This window comes from Moschus berezovskii, chromosome 7, assembly GCF_049115385.1.
Source record: "Moschus berezovskii isolate FMDL1 chromosome 7, NW_MosBer_1.0, whole genome shotgun sequence".
Classification (NCBI taxonomy): Eukaryota; Metazoa; Chordata; class Mammalia; order Artiodactyla; family Moschidae; genus Moschus; species Moschus berezovskii.
Genome location: NC_142466.1, coordinates 91,414,424 through 91,439,437, shown reverse-complemented (window position 1 = coordinate 91,439,437; position 25,014 = coordinate 91,414,424). Strand labels below are relative to the sequence as shown.

Sequence of the window (25,014 nt, the reverse complement as noted above, 5' to 3'; positions counted from 1 at the left end):
ACACCCTCTTCTGTATGAATTAGGGAATTTTAGTCTGGGGTCTTTTGCGGATTTAGAGGCAGGGGACAGGGTCATCGCGATTGCCTGGAAGACTGGAAACGAAATAAAGAACACTGGGAAACTGAGCGTATTAGTGGAACCTGAGGAGGCTGGGTTAGAAATCCAGTAGGAAGAAAGAGAGAGGGAACTTGTTGGGGCACGTGACTAGAATTTAGGCCTGCACGCCGCGCTGGATGTAGAGAAAGAAGGGGTGAGCCCGGGCCTTGGGGGCTGGGATGGGAAGGAGCTAATTGGCTTACCTTCTCAGTGCTCGTGTTCAAGTCTTCTGAGAGGAAGAAGGATGGGGTGGGTAGGTTTGGGACAGAGGAAGCTACCAGGAAGATTTTGGCCGTGGCTCATGCCTAGATCTCGACCCATGCTCTGGCATTTTGGCGTTGAGTGGGGGTTCCGTGTGTGCGGAGTCTGTCAACTTGGGGGGAGGGGCTTGTTGGGAGCCGAGCACCGCTGGGCACTAAGCGAGATAGGCATTATAGGCCTTAAATCCCAGTATCTCTGGAAGAGTTTTCCTGAGTCCCTTCTATTCCAACAGCCTCCCTAGTACAGTGTTAAGAATTACAGATTCTGAAATTAGATTTGTTATAATCTTAGCTTCACCGCTAGTTCTCTGAATGGCAATGGGAAAGTGACTTCACCTCTCCTGCTAATCTAAAAAAAGGTCCCTGCAAACTACTTCCTACAACGCTGGCGCGTAATGTTAACAAATCTGTATTAGCTTTGATATCCGTTGCTCTTTTTGTGCCTGAAAACCACTGTATTTCTGTTGTAATGTATTATTGCAATTGCAGCATTTGCTTACTTCTCACTTGACTGTGAGAAGCTTGAAGATGGAGAGCTTTATCTTTTTGTAAGTTAACATGGGGCGTCCTTGGTGGCTCAGATGATAAAGAATCTGCCTGCAGTGTGGGAGACCTGGGTTCCATCCCTGGGTTGGGAAAACCCCATAGAGGTTAATATGTCCCATCCCATTTCTGTCAGTTTATTAAAGTGACTGAATAAAGGACAAACACCTAACAATATGGATTAGTAAGCTCAGGAGGAGTAGAGTGTAATATTGTGGTCCTTGAGAGAAACCTGCACCTGTGTTTGTGTGTAGAGGTACTGTTCCAAAATGCATTCATGAAGAACAAGGATGTAGTGTGTGAACAGAGTCTTCAGGGATAAAATTGGGAACAATACAATAGGAAGGGAAGCACAAATCCAGGCAACCAATTGGCATAGAAGGTTCAGGGAAAGGAGTTGAGGGTTTTTTGTTTGGTTGGTTGTTGGTTTCAGTTTTATTTTTTTGTTGTTGTTGTTTTAGATTTAAGGGAAAGAACTCTAGGTAGAAATTTTTTCCCACTAGAACACCCTGAGTGTTTGTCCAGCCTTGATGAAAGCCAACAGAGAAATGAAACGTCTTTTTGTGGGTGGTCTTCGGCAGAATATTTCTCAGGAAGACCTACAGAATCAGTTCGGCAGATTTGGAGAAGTTTCTGATGTGGAGATCATCACTCGGAAAGATGATCAAGGTAAATTTAGAGTTCTTCATGGGTAGTTAAAGCAAATATAACTCAAGACAAATATCACGAAATAAAGGAACCCCCAAAGATGAATGTTAGCCCTGAACACCGAAAGTGATGTTATTTCATTATGATAGTATAGTACTAACCCCATCCCAGCACATATACCCTGGAGGTGTTATGTATGAAATTAAAAAATTCTAAATTCCCAAACATCCCCCCTCCCCTTTTTTGTTGGGGGGAGGGAGCATGTGGCTTGCAGGATCTTAGTTCCCTGACCAGGGATTGAATCTGCCCTCTGCAGTGAAAGCCCAAAGTCTTACCACTGGACCTCCAGGGAATTCCCAAACATCCAGTTTCTGAAACATGTTGTTTTAAATTGTCAGAGCTAAAATTCTAATAATTAGTAAGTGTCCTGTTAGAATACCACTAACATATAAACATGCAAAATGTTTCCTTAACTGACTGCTTGACATTTTTCTGGTACATATTTTCTTTTAAAATATTTAGATAATCATGTTTAAAAATTTGCAATCTTTGTATCCAATAAAAAATAAAAAAGGTTTTTCTTTGAAAGAGTAAGTTAAGAGGTCTTTTTTAAATTTAGAAAAAAAAAAGAAAAAAAATTTATAAGTCAGTTTTACATTATTCTCTGGGTAAGAATTTAAATTTTTTTTTTTTTTTTTTTTTTTTAGGAAACCCACAGAAAGTCTTTGCATATATCAACATCAGAGTAACAGAAGCAGACCTGAAAAAATGTAATGAATGTTTTCTATACCATTTACCATTTCATGTCACTATGTAATTTGGAATAACTTTGATTCTAAATCTAAACAGCCATTTTCACATCATTGAGAGGGACAACCATGATGAATAGAATTCTGATATTCTACAGTTCGAGATTTAGATTCATTCTATAATGCATGACATATGGTAGCACATTACCAATAAGTTTGCTCAAAAGTGGCATTCTCAAATATTGTGGACAAAGGACTACACTTTAATATTGCATGTTACCTATATCCCACTGGATATTATGCCATACCCCACTCCTCAGAGTGTTCATTTCTCAGGCAAATAATTCTCGTTAATAAATGCTATTAGAAGAGGGCTTTAACATTATGCCCTTATAAGATCATATCCTTGAAATTATGAAATATCTATCAATAAGTTTAAGAAAGCTGAGGACAGGCTGTGGCCTTCAGTGAACAAAGAGGTAATTCATACTGCCACTAATGTAGAAGTGCATTCTAATTATTTGGAGACTGAAAAGTCAAAAGACACTGAGTAGGAAACATGCTAATCGAGAAGGAAGGCTGTTGGCCTTTTGTAATATCATCTGTCCAGTTGGGAAACATATATGACAAGTACATTGCAGTTAAGTACACAGTTCTGCTGTGTGACCCAGCAGTTTTATTTAAAGTAGAAGACCCAGTTTGTTTATCTGATGTATGACCAAGATATTGCTTGTTTATAATATTACTGTGAATATGAAATTGAATAATACTTTTGTACTTAGCATAGTACCTGTCTCATAGAAATTTCTTGTAGTGGTAATTATTAAGGAAGCTGATAGCAGATACTGAGAAAAATCAGCTGCTAGGGTACAGTAGTTCAAACACAGTTGCTTGTGCTATTATGTTTGCAAGTTATGCAGTGATAATTAGTATGAGGTGATAAATAAGAATGAGGAGCTGTAGTATTCCAGTGTCCTCTGATTCTCCCTAAGAAAATTATATTAGTATTCTATAGTTTTAGTATGGTAAATAACAATGATATGTTAAATAAATAACTACCGTTTGCCAGAGATTTCTGACATTACTTTATAAACAAATGACAAATTTTGCTTTAAGGTTTGCACATTTGCCTCATTCAAATCTTCCAGTTACATGAGATGATAGGGAATATAAGAATCTAATAAGTGGTCAAGGTAAGAATTGGACCTAAGCCTCCTCTTTCCAATGTCACTTTCCTTATTCTCTTTCCTCTGTGTGTTTGTGATAAACAAGTTTTCTTTTTTTGTTACTAATTAGTAAAAGCACATGCTGAAATATATTTTTGCATTGTTATGTACTTGGGTACTAATTGTTTGCTTTATAGGTATGTCTGTTTTAAATAAAACAAAATGGAAAGGTGGGACACTACAAATTCAGCTAGCAAAGGAAAGTTTTTTGCACAGGTAAGTACTTAGGTAAGGTTTGCTGTATTTGATTTAATCCAAACATTAACACACTAATTTCTTAATATTCTAAGTGATTTTATATGTTCACTTAATTGATTTGAAACTATCATATATTATTATAGTTTTAGCAAATTTATGCGTGATAAGTAAAGCTAAAATCCTTCTTAAGTGAGACTCCCTATGACCCCAGACCCCACCAAAGAAGATAATGCTCTTATATATGTATATTTTAACCTATAAAAATATGTACTTATTTGTAGAGCTTTTTAGACACAACCTTTTATGATGATTGAGGTCTTCCCCCTTCTTTGTAATACCTATTTAGTACTATTTTAGAAAATGTGCCACAGTCTAGTTAATCATCCCCCATGCTGGGCTGGAGGAAGCACAAGCTGGAATCAAGATTGCTGGGAGAAATAGCAATAACCTCAGATATGCAGGTGACACCACCGTTATGGCAAAAAGTGAAGAACTAAAGAACCTCTTGATGAAAGTGAAAGAGGAGAGTGAAAAAGTTGGCTTAAATCTCAACATTCAGAAAACTAAGATCATGGCATCCGGTCCCATCACTTCATGGCAAATAGATGGAGAAACAGTGGAAGCAGTGGCTGACTTTATTTTTTTAGGCTCCAGAATCACTGCAGATGGTGATTGCAGCCATGAAATTAAAAGACGCTTACTCCTTGGAAGGAAAGTTATGACCAACCCAGACACCATATTAAAAAGCAGAGACATTACTTTGTCAACCAAGGTCTGTCTAGTCAAGGCTATGGTTTTTCCAGTAGTCATATATGGATGTGAGAGTTGGACTATAAACTAAGCTGAGTGCCGAAGAATTGATGCTTTTGAACTGTGGTGCTGGAGAAGACTCTTGAGAGTCCCTTGGACTGCAAGGGATTCAACCAGTCCATCCTAAAGGAGATCAGTCCTGGGTGTTCATTGGAAGGACTGATGTTGAAACTGAAACTCCAATACTTGGCCACCTGATGCGAAGAGCTGACTCATTTGAAAAGACCCTGATTCTGGGAAAGATTGAGGGCAGGAGGAGAAGGGGATAACAGAGAATGAGATGGTTGGATGGTATCACTGACTCAATGGATATGGGTTTGCGTGGACTCCGGGAGTTGGTGATGGACAGGGATGCCTGGTGTGCTATGGTTCATGGGGTCACAAAGAGTTGGACACGACTGAGCGACTGAACTGAACTGACTCATGGACCTTTAGACCAGTTCCACTTCCTCTTGATAACAGATGACCCTTGAAGATATCTTCTATATATGTACAAGCATCCCTCTGGTGTGTATGTCAGCAAAAGGAGTTGCTGTGTCATGGTGTTAAGCACACTTAAAATTTTAATAGATGATACCAAATTGCTTGTTAACTTTAAACTGTTAATGAAAGTGTCATACAAAAACAAAGATAATAGGGATCCCTGTAAGAGATGCATAAGATTAATAATGCTTAAGATTTAAGAACAAGGCAATGTAAAAACTATTAAAGCATTTTAAGATCCTAAAAGTATCCTTAGGGAGAAAAGATTGTATGAGTTTAGGTGCTTTCAAAATAGACATTTTCGGAATGTACAGATGAAGTGACCAAGAGAGTTTTAAGATTGTTCTCAGGCAAAGAAATGCCTCAAGGAAAAATAAGGTCTAAATCAAATTTTGTGGAACTAGTCTGGAGACAAAGATGAGGATTATGTTCTTCAGCTGACGACCTCTGTGAACAGGGTAGTGATGAGACTTTCATTCAGCAGTACTTTGGTGCCTATTATAGGCAAGAACTGGGGCTCTCATTCTGAGCAGGGTGAGCACACAGTGCTCCTGCCTTTGAGTACCTGTGCACGTCTGCCTGCGGAGCATGAATCTTGGAAGTTGAAATATAGAAGAGCCACACCAGAGGCAAAGAGGCCAATGAGAATTGGTCAGCACAGTTGACCAGGCCTGAATCAGATAGGGAGTTTGAATTGGAAGGTTGAGTTGTCATTCTATTCTGCATTCTCTTCGTTATGAGAGTAGTAATATTCAAGATTTAGTAGAAAAGACCTTTTCCTTATAACAAAGAGAAGGGATTAAGAATAGATAAAATGCCAAAAGTACATAAGTTGAAAGGGAAAAGCTGAGAGATCCAAATGATACCTATGAAGTTAAACAGCTTTATAGTACGAAAAAACAAGACAGAAGCACGGTTAATAGTGTGATCGGTTATTTTATCTCTCTTATTTGTATTTTTTCTTTGATTCAGATTGGCCCAAGAGAGAGAAGAAGCAAAAGCAAAGAAAGGGAAATCAACAGCAGGCAACACCAGCTTGTTAGAAAAGATGAAAACAGTTGATTTCCACGTGAAAGCTGTGCCAGGAACAGAAGTACCAGGGCACAAAGTAAGTCACCCCTGGTAGCCTGAGTAGCCTAGGAACCAATTCCTATGACCATGAACATCATGTTTAAAGCAATTGCTTTTTCTCTCTTGCTTTGAAGCAGTTATCATAAATAGTGCTTTATGATCTTCCAAGTGCATTTACAGCTCTTGGGAAAGCACAGGTTTCCCCCATTTTAGAAAGAGAAATAAAAACCCACATGGAGGCAAGTCTTCTGAGGGAAATAGAGGTGGTGAGGAGTCCAGTCAGGTCCCAAGTTTGCCCTTTTAGTGGCTGTTATTTCTGTACCATCCTATGTGGTTTATATGGGATCAACAACTGCCTCAATTTTCCTTCTTTCTATACTTTTTTTCCTTAAGTTATATTTATGCAGAATGGTTAATCTTTTCTGTTTTTGACAAGTATAATAAATATATCCTTTTTTTTTTCTTTTAGAATTGGGTTGTGAGTAAATTTGGAAGAGTCTTACCTGTCCTTCATCTAAAGAATGAACGTAAACGTAAAATATCCTTAGCAGTTGGCGTTTCAGAGAAATTATTGTTGACTACAATGATGGATACTTGCAGAAGTTAACTTTGTATCTTCGGAGTTTCACTGCTGCCATCAGTAAATCTTTAGATGTTTAAGTTTTTATGTTCCCAATTTCTCTATAAGGTAAGATCCACTTACCTACATGTATGAAACAATTAGAGGATGAGAAAATGTAGTGACATTTTATACAAGTAAGTGATACAAATGATGCTTGTTAAGCAAGCACTTACTAATTTATTTATCATTCCTCTCGTTTGACATGAATTCAAAGCCATTTCCAGAGGAACTAAGGAAGGGCAAGGGAACACAGTGCAGTCATAAAAAGGCAGTCATAAAAAGGCTGCAGTGATAGCCTTTTGACAGCAGAGAGGAGCATTTGGGAGGAGAGTGTAAAGCCCGGAGATAATATACACTACTTGACACACTTCACATATAATTAGCCAGGTATTCAGTAGTTACTAAGTGAACAAAGGAACTTTTCAGGAATGAGAGATTAAAGCAACTTATACTTGTCTATTCGTATGTTTTAGGAAATCAGCCAATGCCACTGACATTGACTAGAATCTTTCTGGACAGGGTGAGCAACAAACAGATCTGATAATTATTAGCCTTCTAAGAAAGACCTGCAAAAATTCAGAGAGTGAGTAAAATGTGAAGTGGATGTTTGAGCTAAGAGAATCAGGTCTAGGATGAGCCAGCATGGAAAAGACAGGAGTGGGCAAAATGCTGGAGAATCTTTGATTCTCAGGTTTGAGATAACCAGTACTCAGTGTTTTGTTCCTCCTCTGACTTCCCCTCTATACTCTGCTTTATGATGTTAGCAGTGAATAGATTTCTCAGACATACAGAAAAGTACCTAGAATATAATCTTAAATCAGTTTGTTGTAGTTTACATATACAACCCAAGTAATTTCTTCCAATTAATAGTGATGATCATTGGTTTTCACTCTGGACATGCCATAGACATGTTCCAAAGACCCTGAGTTACCTAATGAAGTCCTTTTTTGTTTGATTGGAAACTGAGGGTAAAATGAGTCAATGCTTTGCTCAAGATTAAACAGTATTCTTTTGCTTCACCAGATGGATAGGTTTTTCCAAAACCTAGTGCCTTTTTTTGTTCCTTGACTGTTGGTGACATCATAAAGTATGATCCCTCAAAATACTGCCATAACTTAAAGAAGATAGGGGACGATTTCACAAATGCTGTCCCTATATCCAACCTCACCTGGGAACTGGAAGGAGGGAATGATCCTATGAGTAAGAAACGGCGAGGAGAATTCTCTGACTTTCACAGCCCTGCCAAGAAGATGATAAAAGTACAGAAGAATGAGGGTTCTACTGCATTTCTAACCATGAGAGCAAAACCTAGTAGCATAATGGAGAGTCCACATTTAATACAACAGGTTGCACAAAAAACATTTCATAATTCCATTACTCCTAAATCACCCTATAGAACTGATTTTGATCATCAGAAATTTAAAAATGTATTTTTCCAAACTTCTGGTTTAGAAACTACCAAAAACAGAAATAGCATATCTGATGATGATATTGATTCTGAAGATGAATTAAGACTAATGATTGCAAGAGAGGAAAACTTAGAGAAAACTACATGGTCCACAAATGAATTTGAAAATGATCCCTTTGAAGTTGTAAGGGATGATTTTAAATCTGATTTTCACAAATTTCATACTTCAACAGGTTTAGGCCTCAAAAACAGTGTCTCTTGCCTCAACAGTGAAAATAATGTTACGGAAAATGGTTATGACTCTGATTCAGGAGATACAGATGAAATCATTGCAATGAAAAAAAGTTCTGGTAAGCTCGAAAATGATGTAGATTTTTCACAAAGAGAAAAGTCTATGTACAAGAAGACTTATTTGAAAAACAGAAAAAAGTATGCTCTTTCTGATGACTGTATTAAAGAACAAAAAAGAAAAAACAAAGTAGAGTTAGCCCTCAGTCACAGAGTTAAGCCTCTTAGTTGTAAATCTCCGATTGAGTCCAGTAGCAGTGAAGATGCTGATTCTGTATCAGAATCAACTGAGTGTGAAGGAGATAAGGAGTATAACACCTTGATGGAAAACTGTCTCCGTGTGAATCTGACTTTGGCTGATTTGGAAAAGTTGGCTGGCAGTAACCAGGAGGCTCAAAAAGAAAAGACTGAGAGCAATGGTCAGGAAACAACTGCCAAGTGTGACAGGGCCTCCAAGAGCCAAAGGACTCCAGGTGACCTCTGTAGAGGCCAGCAGTGTATTCATCCTGAGGAGATTGTGGCTTCTCTTTTAGAAGGAAGAGAGAACCCATGTGGAAAACAGAAAACAAAGGAAAATACCTTAAAGTCAAAATTTCAGGCTTTCAAAGGAGTGGGCTGTCTCTATGGAAAGGAATCAGTGAAAAAATCCTTGCCGGAGAGTGTTGCCTCTAATAATATTAATAAAGATCAAATTTCCTTGAAACTTGAGGAACCGGGGAACATGTCCATGGGAAAATGGTCCCTGTGTGCTAATGGCCTATCAAGTGAACAGACTTCTTTCCAACATGCAAAGGAGGAAAATGACTCAAACCAAATTCAGCCTCAAAAGAGACAGTCTTTTGCGAGCCAGGGTCACAAAGTGGTGTCCCTTAACAGTTCAGAAAAGAGAAATAGAAATCCTATTTCTAGTCTGTTGCCACTGAAAGATAAGAAATCTTTAAGTTGTGGTGCTGAGACTCCCAGCAGAGGCCTTGATGAAGACTGTTGCCACAGGACTGCAAAGTCAGGAGAGGGGTCTGAAAGGAGGCCTGATCTGTACAGCTCCAAAGCCCCTGAGAAATCACCAGAGGTTTTCTCAAGGAGAGACTCCCAGGGAAGCAAAACTGACTTCCCACTTTCTGTTAATAGTTCATCAGACGTTAATGCCAAGGATAAGCATGCTGAAGATAATCAGAAACGTTTGGCAGCCTTAGAGGCAAGGCAGAAAGCCAAAGAAGTCCAAAAGAAGTTGGTTCACAATGCTCTGGCAAATTTGGTGAGTATATTTTCAGTCTAGGAATTTACCAAGAACTCTCTCCAGGTCTAGTCTCTTTCTTTCCCACAAAGGTAGGCAGGTCCCTTTAGAGCTGAATGTTTGTGTTTTATGTCCTTGTGTCTATATAGTATATTTGGATATTGCTTTAGAAGATATTACTGATATAGTTAAGTGATGTGTACTAATACATCTCAATTGCCATATATATCACCTGTCAAGTGAGTCGTGTCTTACGAAGATTTACTATAATGGAACCTTATTCATTTTTTCAAGAATTGTTAAGTTCCTGCAACGTTCCAGTCCTTCACAGCAAGTGTTCGATTTATAGAAAAAGTCACTATCAGGCAGTATTGGCGCACAGTGTGGTGAACAGAGGGTCACAGTTCAGTTCCATGCAATGGGAAACAAGTATGCCTACATGCCCTCACAGGAAGCAGACCAGTTTGTTGGCATTGCTGGGGAGTGGGTATTTCCCCAGCTGACCTGAGTCTACTGGGAAAAGCTCAGTAGAAATTGGTCTGGCAGAGGCAAAAGGGTAGGAAGAGAGAGGAAAGGCATTAAGAGATAAGGCAGCAGTTTGTAGAAAAGTGAATATTTGCAATAACTGACTAAGAGTCGTGGTGAGAAGTAAGAGAGATAAGTAGGCTACAGGGCTGGAGTTTATTCTTAAGTCTGGGAAAAGACTAAAGGACTGAAAGCAAGGGAGTAAAGATTAGTTGTGTTGGAACAGGAATTAGCAAATGAGCCCATGTCCTGTTTCAAAAGAGCCTCCTAGCTAAGAATTGTTTTTACATTTCTAAAGAGTTTAAAAAAGAATAATGTAGAACTAAAACTGTATGTGGCTTGCAAAGCCTAAAATATTTATTCTCTGGCCCTTGACAGAGAAAGTTTGCCACCTTCTGTTTGGGGCAAATAGTTCAGGACGTGGTGAGAACAACAAATCAAATGGGACAAATAAGGGAACAAAATTGACAGCCTTTGGGAGGTTTTGAGCCAGAACCAAGGCAATGACTGTGGGAGTATATTTTTAAAACAGCAGGAAGGCCCAACTGATGGGACTTGGTGATCAACTGGAAATGGAAAGCAAGAAGTTTCTATCTTGGGATGATGGCGGCATTCACTGGAGAAAAATAGGGGGGAAATAGATTTACTTGGGGAAGGAGATAAGAGGTTGTCTTAAAGGTAATGCTTTTGATGACCACTCTAGGATGGTCATCCAGAGGACAAGCCAACGCACATCATCTTTGGTTCCAATAGTGAAAGTGAAACAGAGGAGACATCCACTCGGGAGCAAAGCCATCCAGGAGAGGAACTGGTAAAAGTAAGAAATTTAAGATGTCCCTATGGGGATGCCTCTACTTGTGCAGATCCATTTCTGCATATTGCATACCAAAACCTGCCCACAACTTCTGGGCTCAGCATAAAATTTCCTCTGGGAGCCACAATGAAACACGAAACTCCCCAGACTGCCACGCATGGATGCTACAGGGGCCTTAGAGATTTCCTCCCACATAAATCTGTCCTCTGCAAAGTGACATCAATATTAATGAAACCATGCAGAAAATGTTCTTCCGTATAATAACTGCCCCCCTTTGAGGCTGCATTACGAGCCTCTGGAGACCCAAGGGGCCACGTAAATATCACTGAGTCAAGAGGTTCCATTATAACCACCACACTGTTTCCTGGGATATGCATCTGAATCGTTACTTAAGTGTAAGGAGGAAAATTGCATAATGAGGGAAATACTGAGTGTCTTGGTTATTAATAAACATTTCTGTCCTTATGTAACAGGAGTCCATGGGTAGAGCCTCTGGGAAGCTCTTTGACAGCAGTGATGATGAGGACTCTTGTTCCGAAGATGACAATAACAGGTTCAGAATTAAACCTCAGTTTGAGGGCAGAGCTGGACAGAAGGTTAGTGAAGACTGAAAATAAAAAAAATTTGCAACATGTTCTTATTTTTTCAACATAGTCCTTAAATCTAGGTTAATGAAGGCAGACCTTGCCCAAACTCTTAACATCAAGGTTTTTGAGACTGAGTCCTCCATGGCCCTCTTTGTTTGGTTCATGGGTAGGTGAAGTTATGCAAACATTAATGTAAATTTCACAGCATGGGAAGTATACTTGCAGGGTCTTGTTTATAAGTAATTTCTTGGGAATGCGACTGTCAGTTGTCTTTGTGTTTTGTCTTTAGCTTATGAATTTGCAGTCTCACTTTGGCACTGATGACAGATTTCGCATGGACTCCCGATTTCTAGAAAGTGACAGTGAAGATGAACATGAAGGTAAATGACTCATTGTCCAAACAGTCCTGATGTTAGAGCTGGCATACCTCGAGAAATCAACTCGTCTAGCATCTTCACTTAACACATAGAGAAGTGTTTTATGTATATATAACACATGGAGTGTTACATGTACATGATGTGTTATATGTACATGTAACACTTGTACATATTAATTTATTTTTAATTACCTGAAGCTGCCAGAAAAGACAGGAATAAGTAGCATCTGCCAAAGGTACCATCTTCCCTCATCCCGTTTCTGGTGTTAGAAGTCAAGGACCCTACCTGGCAGTAGGTCAGCAGGTCCTCATGCAGTTGTGTAAGATAGGTACATCCCACTTGGCTTACTTAAAGAAAGTGTTCATGCTCGGTGCAGATTTTTTAAAGCATATACCATTGAATGTCACTCTACTTAAATTCATTCTTATTTGAATATATTTAACAGCATGATGCTTTCGGAAGCATCAGCAATAGTTCCAAACTTTCTTTACAAGATCTTCTACTCTTATCCATTGCAAAAGATCTCACCTCCTACTTGACCAAGAGGATGGCCACTTCAAGTAACTCCCTGGTTTCCTTTCCAATCTCACTACTCTGTCCTTTCTTTTTTCTTCTCTCCTGAATTTATCTAATCTGCATCTTGATCTTCTCCATTTATACCTCCTGTTCCCTCCTTTCCCGTTTGCATCTTCACACTTAACTTTCTTTCATCTCTTCGCTCTTTCTACAGACATAATTAGGTCTCATAGGTTCAAAAAGCCGTTTCTTCAACCCTGCCAGTTTTTAAGTTGCCATTCCCATTGTTTTTTCAGTTCTAAGCCTGAAATTAAAAAATAAATTGCGTCTAATTTAGAAGCAGATGATTTTATTGAAAGTATGGTCTCTGGATATGATACTTTGAATTCTTTGAGGTGATTATTATGTATATTATACATTTCTGAAAACAAGTATTCCAAGAGTAAATTATCCAGGATCCATACCAACTTATTCTTTCAGAACTTTTCTCTCAGAATTCCATGTTGATAACATAGGAATGGATAGACCCTTGGGATTAGTCAAGAAGCTACAGATGTTGCTTTCTAACTCCTGCCACTTTTGTCTTTCTGATATTTACAACTCTTTAGCATGCATTCCCTCAAAGCTGTGAATAACTGGTTTACCAGATGCAGTGGCATCTTCTCAAGCTTCACCCTTCAGCCTGCCTGTAGCATTTGTTACTGTTGATCATCCTTCTTGAAATGTTCTCTTCTCTGCTTCTATTGCACTGTAACTTCCTTGTTTTCTTCATAATTCTTGGTTCCTAAATTTTCCCTTTGCTTTGAGATAGAGGCTCTTCCCAAAGTTCTGTAGTCCCTGTGGCTTTAGCCTTCATTTTTACATGAATATTTTTCCAAATCTGGGTCATCTTTGCTCCTGGCTGTTCTGCTTTTTAACTTTAGATACACCTGTGAGAAATATCCACCAGGCATTGAGGAAAGAATAATTGGGAGCTCAGCAGAATAGTCAGGAGCAAAGATTACCCACATTTGGAAAATATTCATGTATTAAAAAAAGGCTAAAGCCATAGGGTCTTACAGAACCTTGGGAAGAGCCTGCATCAGAGGTTCCTTGGGAACCTTTGAGACTGAGTTTTTTGTGTGTTGCACAAAGACCATACTGTAGGTAAGCAGCCTACCAATACACTGAGCCCTTTCTAATTCTGTTCTGCTTCCTAATTGTCAATATTAGGATAAAATTAAAATTGCCACTTTTGAAGTCAGAAATCATTGAATATGAACAGTTCCATATGGTTTAGCCTAATGCAGTGTAAACTCTTTGCAGTTTCTTATTTCAGTACCTGTTCGTTTTGTTTCCTAGCATGCTCTCTTCCTTCCTCAGGGGACTACTTTGTCTTTCCTACTTTAGACTGTACCTGGTTTGTAAAACATTTCTTAATCCAACTGAACATAATCCCTACCTCTTTTGAACCCTTAAACACTTTTGGGCCATCTCTATAGAAAACTTATGCAAATCAGTGTTTTATTCTGTTAATTTGTTATTTAGTTGTTTATATCCTACAGTAATTTGAAAAGGTTTTTAAGGCTCAGACTTCTTTTATGTTTTCTCTTATAATCCAAACTGGCTGTTAAGTGTTTAACTTTGTTCCCTGATGTTTGTCTGTTTTTAGTAAATAAGAAAGCCAGCTTATAGGATTCCACAATGCCTTGTGTGTAGGCTCTCTTCCTGTGATATTTATTACTGAGTTTAAAAGCTAAAGTAACTGTCTGCTAACATATCATGTTAATAGTCAGTAAAATTAGCACCTTTCACTGTCTTTCACTTTTAGATTTACATGTAATTTAGATTAATTTTTAGATTGTTACAAAAAATCAAGGAATCTTTATTCACTTTAGTTTTGTAATTATTATCTTGCTCTATTACATTTGTCAATCTTTACCTTAAAAACAGACTTGCCACTGAAAGCCATTAATTTCATATTTCATTTTTATAAGTAGAAATGGGAATTTTGTTTGCTGGTCATGCAATTTCTGGATTCACTGTGACATCAGGGGCTTAGGGACAGAGAGGTTAGCAAAACAAGGTTTAACTTTTGTTCTTCCTATCTTAATGTGCTTTGCACATGTTTCAGTTCAGTTCAGTTCAGTTCAGTCGCTCAGTCATGTCCGACTCTCCGCGACCCCATGAATCACAGCACGCCAGGCCTCCCTGTCCATCACCAACTCCCGGAGTTCACTCAAACTCATGTCCACAGAGTCGGTGATGCCATCCAGCCTTGATAAATATTTGATTATTGAGATTTCTCAAGTTATGTTTGCCAAAAGATTACTAATTATCCTCTTCCCTTGAAGAAATAAATGAACAGAAAACTGCTGAGGAGGAAGAGCTTGCTGCAGAAAAATTGAAAGCCCTGAATGTTGTGCAGAGTGTTTTGCAGATCAACTTAAGCAATTCTACAAGCAAAGGATCAGTAGCTGCTAAGAAATTTAAGTATGTCTTATGTTTCATCTCACTCTTCTCTCTTCCTTTGCCACAAAATTAGGCCATTTTCAACTTCTTGGGGAGAGCAGTTAGCAATATGTATCAGACTCTTAATATTATACTTACCTAGTGATTCACTTCAAGAAACTAATCTAAAATTTTTTCTGTTTATTATTACTGAAAAAACGGAGAACTGTTTAAATATTAATTAGTGTAACAGTTTATTATGGAAAATATATAATTAAGGAAGACTAGTGTAATGAAACCCCTGTGTACCATCACCCAACTTCTCCAATTACTAACATGTGACCAGTTTTCTCTTCTATACTTTTACTCACTCCCCCCTACTTTCCCCACTGAAATATTTTATACAAATCCCAATAGTATATCATTTTATCAATATATATTTCCCTGTTTTAAAATAATATTTACAAAATTTTAAAAGATCCCTTCAGAACTGGGTGATTTAAAATATAATTGCTTTTAAGGAGCTCCTGATACACTTACTTGATATTTATGCCTTTGTTTTGCTCAAAAGTGGAATTGTCCTAGTTTTGCATTATGTTTTGCTATTTTTGGATTTATACTCTGATTTGTCCCTTCAAACTTAGCACTCTCTTTTTTTAAATAGGGACATCATACATTATGATCCAACAAGGCATGACCATGCCACTTACGAAAGAAAGCAGAATGATAAACCAAAAGAAAGGTAAACTGCTACAGTTACTAGTAAGGTACCTGTGTTAATCTTTTAGATTTGGCAATTGTTTCATATCTATGTAAGATGCTACTTTGAGGGGAAACTAGGTGAAGGTTATTTCTAGTTTTTCTGTAAATCTGTTTCTAGTTTTTCTGTAAATCTAAAATTATTCCAAAAGTAAAAGTTTCTTTTAAAAGAATCACATTCAGACCATACAAGCCTCCTCACTGTGGAATGTCTCTGTACCTACCCATCAAATCTAGTGGTGTTTCTCTTCCTTTAATTGTCTTAAAGTATTTGGGTCTCCTGTGAATCTTTTTGGGGTTCACTTCATTTTGACAAAAGCCAAAAATCAGTGTAACATACTTTTTTTTTTTATCATGGTGTTCTGCCGGGACTGCTGAGAAATAATACCTTTAAACTCATAAGAAGCCCTCTTGTTTGAACAGTTGGAATTTCTGAGCTATATCTAGGCTCTCAACAAAGGATTTTGCTTTATATTAATATTCTACTGGTGTACAAATTTTTCTCTTCAGAGTACAATAGTAAATATATTAGGCTTTGCAGGCCAGATGGTCTCTCTTGCAGTGACTCTTCTCTGTCCTTATAACAGAAACAGAGCCATACATAATACATAAAACGAATAACGTAGGCTATGTTCTAATAAAACTATTAACAGAACACTGAAATTTGCATTTCATGTAATTTATACATATTATGAAGCCATCTTTTTATATAGTGTTTTCCATTCACTTCAAACTACAAAAATTATTCTTAACTTGCAGTCCGTACATAAATAGGCAGTGGCTTGGATCTCATCCATAGGTGTACTTTGCCAAAAGCTGCTTTACACTATATTTCCCTGAAAAAATAGATTTGTTCTTTGCTTAGAAGATATTTCTTAAATTTTATGTTATTTGCCTTCTAGAGAATAGAAGTCTTCAAAACCATGAGGTCCTAGCTTCTTATTAAAAAAAACTTCTTTAATTTCACTATCTCTGCTTATATGTTACTGTAAGCAGCAAGAGGAAATCAGAAAATACTTTCAACACCTTCCTGGACATCTCCATTGCTAGATCACCCATTCATCAGGTGCATTTTCTACTTAGCAGTTAATAAAGGTGACAGTGTTGCTAAGCCTCCTGCCACTATATAACAATGATCTCCTTTCCTCCATTTTCCAATAGCGTTTACTTCACTTTTCTTCAAGGCCTTACCTGAAGCCTCAATTGTCATGTAGTTTCTACTAACAGTTTCTTCAGGGAGTTTTCATGCTTTTGCTAACACCCTCCTCACTAATCTTTCAACTTCTGATTGTATGGGCTATGAAGTCATTCCTACATTATGGGCTTTTATAGCAGCACTTCTAGGTACCAAAATATGTATCAGTTAGGTATTGCTATGTAAAAAATTGCCCCAAAACTAAGAGCTTGAAACTAAAAATTTATTAGGTCCCAATTTCTGTGGGTTAGGAATTTGGGAGCACTTCACCAGGCAGTTCTGGCTTGGGCTCTCAAGAGGTTATAGTCAAGATGTCACCTGGGGCTATAGTCTCTGAAAGTTTGCAACACACACCTGACCGCTGGCAGGGGACCTCAGTTCCTTGTTTTGTTGACCTCTCCTTTTGGGTTTTTGGGTGCCCTCAGAACATGGTATCTGACTTGTCCCAAAGCCGGTGATTAGGGAAGGGGAGAGAGCAAGGAGAAAGCCACAGTGCACTCTCTAGCCCTAGTTTCAGTAGTTGTACACAATCACATCTGCCTTATTCTGTTCCTTAGAAGAGGTCATTAAGAACAGCCCACACTGAAACGGATGGAGGAATTAACTTCCACTTCTTGAAGTATCAGAGGACCTTTGGACCACTTTTAAAACCACTACCTTGTGTTGCATTGATCTTGGAGCTCAGTTTCATAGGAGGCATATTTGACTAATAGCCTATGGTTTATTTAATGAAGTATTAAAAGATTCTCTGTATAAGATAGTCTCCACCAGTAAGATGATCATTTAGGACATTATTATTTTAGGTGAAACAGAATATTTGGCCTAATAAATAAAATAGACTCTAATAGAAAAAAAGGATTTTAATCTTTTACTATCTAAAAACTCAGTATTGGAGACTGCTGTGTAAACTGGTTAAGACCAAAAACATATTCCTAAATATAGAGCAGGTTTGATGGAAACAGAAAAATTTCATCCTAGACAGACTAGACTTAACATATTTATAATGCATTTCTACAACAGAATTATGACTAAATCCTTTAATGCCAGTATCATAAAACTCATAATTTTACAATTTGATAGAGTCTTAAAAATTATGTGGTTTAACGTGTGGTTCATTTTGCAAATGAGGATACTGAGGCCCATTGAAGTTAAGTAATTTTCTTACTGATAGCTGATATCTTAGGTGCAATTTCTGAAGTGTAGTTCAGAGGATAAGAGAGAAGACAGTATGATTCATGTTTAATACTTGGAACTGTTTGAAGTATTTTTGTCTATTAAAAGCTTTTCGGTTAAGATTCTGTCCTTATGAGTTGTATATGTGGATCCTCTTGGTGGATGAAGAGATGGGACTAGTGTTATCCAAGGTATTTTTATTTCCTGATTTCTGGAATTTTTCCAAACGTTGACTTTTTTGTGATCTCTATATATGTCAATGCAGTAAAGCAAAACGAAAGAAGAAAAGGGAGGAAGCTGAGAAACTACCTGAGGTATCTAAAGAAATGTATTATAACATTGCTACGGATTTGAAACAAATATTCCAAACTGTAAAAGATACTAGTGAAAAGGAAAATAACACACCTTGGAATGAGGACTCTGATGGAGAGAAAGCTGAGGGAGTCCAGGACACTCCAGCTCTGATGACTCGGGATGAGCAAACCGGCGGGTTCACATTTTCCTTTTTTGAGAATGACACCAAAGATGAAAAGGAAGGTACATTTTTGTTTGTTTTTACTTTTTCATTTCATGCAGTTTGAATCTAATTGAGTCCACTGTAAGTATGATGATTAACATTAGCCGAAGGCAGTATTCTCTTCTCTGTCTAAATAGTATTTCAGTCAGCATTACATAACCATAAATGTAATGTGCCTAGAGCTGTGTTTAATACAGTAAGAAATTGTTCTTGAACTTGGAAGCAAACTTCTAGATAGTTGCCATATGAAGGGAAGCCAAAGAAATATGCAATATTCCTTCTTCTGTTGAGTAGAAATAGTCATATATTTAAATATGTTTAAAACGTCGTATATTTAAATTGCTTTACATCTTTGATGCAGTTGGAGAAGCCATAACTTCAGGAAAGCCAGTGCTATTTGTTAGGAGAAGAAATATGTAACCGTGGCTCTAAACAAATATGCTGTGTCATCAATATACCAGCTGTTTCAAACTTTATCCTTGGAGATTTGCCAGAACCCAGAGAAAAGTATAGCACTGGTATATATAATTTTCCATTCACTTCAGGAAGTTTACCTCCAAAGTCCTACGTGTCCAAAAGTTTGAAACACCTATTCCTTAGGAAGTTGCTTCTCAACTAATGTTTAAGATATAAGTGTTATTTTTCTGAAAGTTCACTGTAAAAGCAAGGTATACCTATACAGAATGCACCTAACAATAAGTTCTACTTGAAAGAGCAGCAGTTAAAATAGTATCCTTGTGTTTAGCAGATAGATATTAGATTCTAGCTTTGTGGTGATACAAAAGGAGGTACAAAAATCAAGTACTTTTTTCCGAAATGGTCCTAAATAAGACACAATATATCATTGCTCTGCTTATTTCATTCTCTTACCTATGCTGTCCATTTGAGTACCAAGGTCAGTCCTAAACTGTTGAACAGAGTTGGTATGATATAGATATTTTAATTTTTCTAATTTTGAAAGCCAAGTGTGAGAAATTGGCCTTGAAATGATTGCTAAGACACCCAAGCAACCTGGGAGATATGTTTTATGTGCTTTGGAAATTATGGGGACTTTTGAGGTGATCATCCACATCTTTTAGCAGCAGTTTTAGAAGGAAATTTGGGGAATTGAAAATGTAAAGATATGTTCCTTTTCTCCTTTATGAATAAGCAGTAAGGCAAACTGGTTTCACTGCATCATGTTATAGCTTAGACTCTTCAATGCTAGCACAGGTGTCACAGTTATTTGCTCTTTCATGTAAATTGTGTTGCTCATTTATAAACCTTCAGTTTTTATATCTTTTTATAGTATTACTGTATTCCTTATGAGATCACTCTAGCAATGCCAAAAAATAAAAGTTTCTCTCAATATTTGAAAATCAAAAAGATGCTACATATTTTGAATTAATGATTAAGATATTCAAAATGTAGAAATATGTATGCATGGTGAAAGTAAACAAGTGAATGTGTCCATAAATACTTGGGCTTGGGTGACAGTTGTGTCATCTTTCACTGTCTTGATGACATAGAGACCTATAGAGTTGAAGCAGTAAAACCTGGGAAGATTGCCTGGCAGGGAGACCCTCGTTTCCAAGACAGCAGTTCAGAAGAGGAAGATGTTACTGAAGAAACAGATGACAAAAAGCAGAGCCCTGAGTAAGTAATGTGTTTCTGTCAGAAGTATCTTAAATTTAGCTTTTCAAGACAGTTTTCTTTTTTTGGCTCCTTTAGAGAGTTCTATAGTCTTTTTGTCATTGGGAGCGTGTTTCTTTTCCTTGAGATTTGGATAGCACTGAGTGGGGGATATGCTGTGCATAGGGAAGAAAGCCTGCCACTGAAGTCCCTGGTCTGGAAGAGGATGCTTCATCTTGTTGGCTGCTACCCCATAGGAAACACCGGCAAAATGGGTAGCAGTGGTTGGGTGAGAGTATTAACAATCAGCATGGGGAAGATAGAGCTTGTACTTAAATCTTTATTACCAAAGTTACAGGTAGAAGCAAAGAATGTTGAATGAGAAAGGGTGGTATTACTTTGACTCAGGACAAAAATGAGCAAGACACAAAGCACAGATATTTAAGGCATAGTTCCATTTATATTTACAGTGTAAACATTTCTTAAATGTTGAAATTAAGTGGCCAATTTTGTCTTTCTCACTTCAGAGAAGTATCATTACCTGAGAAAGAGACTACTAGATTTTTCTTTTTCTCTAAGAATGATGAGAGACTTCATGGTAAGTCAGTTTTTTGATTAAATGGTATATATAGTACATCTCTATTTACACATAGTGTATTCTGATATATTAATACCAACATGCATCCAAGTAATAACTGATTGGGAAAAATTCTGATCCTTTGCAATGTGATATGCTTTAACCTCCTCTTGTTAGACAGAAGCTTGTTGACTTATAAAGCTCTGGAAAACTGAAAGCTCCCATTCATCACCTCAACTTACTCACTATCCTCAGCAAGGGCTTGTTTTGTTCCAGGGGCTTGCTGAGATGCTAGACATATAAAATTCATAAGTTTTTAGTACCCTAAAAAGTTCACATGAAGTATACTCAATATCTTGTAATAAACTGTAATAGGAGAGAACCTGAAAAGAGTGTATGCATGTAACTGAATCACTTTGCTGTATACTTGAAACTAATACAACGTTGTGGATTAACTGTACTTCAGTAAAACAAAAATATGAAAAAAAAAATTCACATGAAAATGCTGAGGCTGTTAACTCATTTCTGAAGCCTAACACAAACAGACACTAAGTTACATCATAGTAAATGGTTTATAAACAGTAAAAATCCTAGGAATTCTACATTTTCATTTTCTAAAAGAATAAAATATTTTTGAAAATCAGCATAAACTGTGGTTGGGGAATCGTGTTAACTCGAATTGAAGAACTTGATAATGCCAGCACTAAAATATTGTCTGTTTTAATATTACCATGCTGCCTTGCCCTTCTTTATTTTCCCTTCTAGGTTCTGACTTATTTTGGAGAGGAGTGGGAAGTAATATTAGCAGGAATTCTTGGGAGATCAGAACAAACAATTTGCGTATGGTGCGTATCGCCATGTTAATTGTCTCCTGAAATAAATATGATGTTACTTTTCTATTAATATTTACCTGCTATAGGAATATAGGAAGGCATGAAACTTGAGATAACTGAAAACGTGATTTAAATGCTCACAATTAATAGTACTGGAAGGGAAGTTTTAATTGTTTAATTCAATCCACCCATGTGCGGAAAGGAGACTAGAGTGGCTCCATTGAGTGACTGATCTGAGTTCTCGTCATGCTTATTAAGTAACAGGAAATGATGACGTTTTTGAAAGACTGAATTACAGTTTCCTTTGTAAGCACTTAAAGCCAAAAGTCTGAACATTCCACATACATGTGAGCACTTCCAAAATGATTTCTACAATCCAGTCACTGAATAATCTAAATTTTACTGTATATAGTTACTGAACACTGTGAAACTTATTTTATTTTTAACAAAGACTTTTTAAAAATTTTATGGCTTCATGAATTTCCAATAATTCATTGAAAAATGGAGGAAGTATAAGAAATAATATAAATAACGTGAGGGAATTATTGGAGACTTTGACTGAAGAGTCTACTCTCAAAATAACAATATGCACACTCTGTCTTATTTATGAACCTGCCATGCCACACCTAACAAGGACTTTTGATTTTATGTTTTTCTAGGACTGTCGGAAGAAACATAAAGATGCCAAAAGGAGAGTGAAGCCAAAATAATAAATGTCATCATAAGTTTTGATACAGAATGTAAGGAAGTCTCACCATGGAAATTGGAGTGATCTAGAAAATGATTTTAACTGGCAAAGAATGAAGGAATATTCTAAATCTTATCTGGTGGATATCATTCTGATTGCTTTCTTTTTCTGTAGATTTCCTATTTGTTCTTACCTAATTACTTCAACAACTTGAACATTTGTTTTAATGAAGCATATGATAGTCCCTCAAAATACTTTGTATCTATTTGCCCTCCATCTCCAATAATTAATGGACATTTCTTGACATGAGGTTTTAAAATATATGCATCAGAGCATTTATATTTTCCAAGTTATTTTTCATGTAAATTATACCTGAAATATTTCTGATTGTATTAAATACACCTTACCTCCATTTTGTGGGTTTTGTCTAAGAGGTTGAATACAAGTCAACCTTGAGGTCTGTATTTGTGTCCTGACGAATAAGCTAACTGAAATGCAGGACATTTCGGACCAATTTTCATGAAAGAGTTCTGTGAGGACCAGAATAGAATGCTAAATGCAGAGTTTTCCTTTCCTTAGCCTCCAGGAATTGATGGAGGCAGACCTGTTGATCCCAAATTCTAGTTAGAAGCTTTTGATCCCAAATTCTAGTTAGAAGCTTTTGAAAAATCAAAGTGCCTGAAAGATAACATAGTCACATTTAGGAGTCAGTGCACTGGGTCCAGATAAGGAAACAGATTCAGTACCTCAGTACCAGTACCTCATGGCTAGGATTCAAGATAGATAAGCCTCTATCAAACTGGGCTCTGTACAAAATTATGCTTTCATAATAAAGTCCCAGGGGATTATCATTGAACCACAGTGTGTGTATCTGAAATTGCGTATTTATTGATTTACATCTTGATCAAATATAAACTCTGTGAAGGCTGGGATATCACCTGGTTTGTTAACTGTTACGTGGGTACTACCTAGAACTATGTCTGGCTTTAACTGGGTGTTCAGTAAATAGGGTCTGAGGAGCTAAGTAGCTGAAGAGTCATTCAGAATTCCTGTTTCCAAGGTTTCAGACTTCATGAAAAATGGCAACCACCCCTCAGCAGGATAAATAACTCCACCTTTTCTTGATGTTGATTATATTTGTACCATCTTATCTATTGCTGCATAACAAGTCATCCTGTTAACACTTGTTCACTTTCTTCACAGATAAGCAACTTTTTCAGGACATTGGGGACTGCTCATCTCTACTCCACGTATGTCATGGGAGTGGCCCAGCTGGCACTAAAGGATCCACTTCTGTAATGGCCTGTTCACTCAGTGCCTGTCCATTAGTTTCCTCCCAGCATAGCAACAAAACTTTCAGTTTCATAGCAATTAATTTCCTTTCTGTTCCTATTTTAGGAGCAGGAAGCAGATGTCTTAAGTCCTAGCCCAGAAACTGGCTCAGTTATTTCCACTATATTTTATAGGATAAAAAGACACTTAGCCAACCAAGACTCAAAAGTGAGGGGACATAGATCCTCACGTCTCAGTGCAAAGAGTGTTCAGAATGTGTGGCCATCTTTAAATCTGTATACCCTCCATCTGCAGAGCAGACAAATGTAACATCAGGTAGCCTTGTGCATCCCCAGTTTGTGCTCCCCAGATATATGTACTTTCAGAAATTTTGTTTTCTCTGATATTATCTCTGAATTTCTACCTAACATGTTTATGCTGTGATTTCTTGGTTTCTCAGTTTTAGACATTAAATTTACACATCATTTTAAAATAATTAGACCTGTAATCTCCACCGTTTTTTCCCCATGGACACGTCTGTCTGGAAACCCTCTGTTCTTCTCTAATCTGGGCTGTCTGGACAGATAATATAATGAACAAGGTGGTAATTTGAGGAATGTAAAAATTAAAACACATTCCAACTTCTAGTTAATAAGCTAAATGTTATTAATTAAACTATCTCAGGAATGCCTTACACATATTCTCAGTTAGTTTTTTTCTGTCCTTTTATTGGCTATCGGTTCAGTTGCTCAGTTGTGTCCGACTCTTAGCAACCCCATGGACTGCAGCAAGCCAGGCCTCCCTGTCCATCATCAACTCTCCAGAGTTTACTCAAACTCGTGTCCATTGAGTCAGTGATACCATCCAACCATCTCATCCTCTGTCATCCCCTTCTCCTACCTTCAACCTTTCCCAGCATCAGGGTCTTTTCAAATGAGTCAGCTCTTTGCATCAGGTGGCCAAAGTACTGGAGTTTCAGCTTCAGCATCAATCCTTCCAGTAAATATTCAGGACTGATTTCCTTTAGGATGGACTGGTTGGATCTCCTTGCAGCCAAGGGACTCTCGAGTCTTTTCCAACACCACAGTTCAAAAACATCAGTTCTTCGGCACTCACCTTTCTTTATAGTCCAACTCTCACATCCATACATGACTACTGGAAAAACCATAGCCTTGACCAGACAGACCTTTGTTGGCAAAGGAATGTCTCTGTTTTTAATATGCTGTCTAGGTTAGTCATAACTTTTCTCCCAAGGAGTAAGCGTCTTTTAATCTCATGGCTGCAGTCACCATCTACAGTGATTTTGGAGCACCAAAAAAGTCTGCCACTGTTTCTCCATCTATTTCCCATGAAGTGATGGGACCGGATGCCATGATCTTTGTTTTCTGAATGTTGAGCTTCAAGCCAACCTTTTCACTCTCCTCTTTCACTTTCATCAAGAGGCTCTTTAGTTCTTCTTCACTTTCTGCCATAAGGGTGGTGTCATCTGCATAACTGAGGTTAT

The 25,014-nt window shown here is 37.5% G+C and overlaps 1 protein-coding gene across 4 annotated transcripts; it reads left to right on the top strand.

The window, feature by feature from the left end:
• Positions 1–161: 161 nt before the first annotated feature.
• NOL8 (nucleolar protein 8) lies at positions 162–25,014 on the top strand. 4 transcript variants are annotated; one of them, XM_055427460.2, is made up of 18 exons: positions 191–250; positions 1,361–1,568; positions 2,255–2,317; positions 3,660–3,738; positions 5,986–6,121; positions 6,554–6,624; positions 7,788–9,657; positions 10,865–10,978; positions 11,449–11,571; positions 11,852–11,942; positions 14,789–14,927; positions 15,550–15,627; positions 18,278–18,549; positions 20,038–20,164; positions 20,668–20,738; positions 21,483–21,562; positions 22,210–22,290; positions 23,442–25,014. In XM_055427460.2, exons 2-17 carry the CDS (start codon positions 1,430–1,432, stop codon positions 22,258–22,260), a joined length of 3,504 nt encoding a protein of 1,167 aa, XP_055283435.2. In that variant the 5' UTR covers positions 191–250; positions 1,361–1,429; the 3' UTR covers positions 22,261–22,290; positions 23,442–25,014. The 4 variants fall into 4 exon arrangements, with proteins under 4 accessions (XP_055283434.2, XP_055283436.2, XP_055283435.2 ...); XM_055427459.2 differs by lacking the exon at positions 23,442–25,014 and having other exon boundaries at positions 162–250; positions 1,403–1,568; positions 22,210–23,094; XM_055427461.2 differs by lacking the exon at positions 23,442–25,014 and having other exon boundaries at positions 188–250; positions 1,481–1,568; positions 22,210–23,094.

What these genes read in the sequence shown, in the direction of transcription:
- NOL8 (XM_055427460.2), top strand. Translation starts at nt 1,430, where the DNA reads ATGAAAGCCAACAGAGAAATGAAACGTCTTTTTGTGGGTGGTCTTCGG. An exon ending in AATGAACGTAAACGTAAAAT is followed by an intron (nt 6,625 to 7,787) that starts ATCCTTAGCAGT and finishes TGTTGGTGACAT; the next exon opens with CATAAAGTATGATCCCTCAA. An exon ending in CACCAAAGATGAAAAGGAAG is followed by an intron (nt 18,550 to 20,037) that starts GTACATTTTTGT and finishes TTGATGACATAG; the next exon opens with AGACCTATAGAGTTGAAGCA.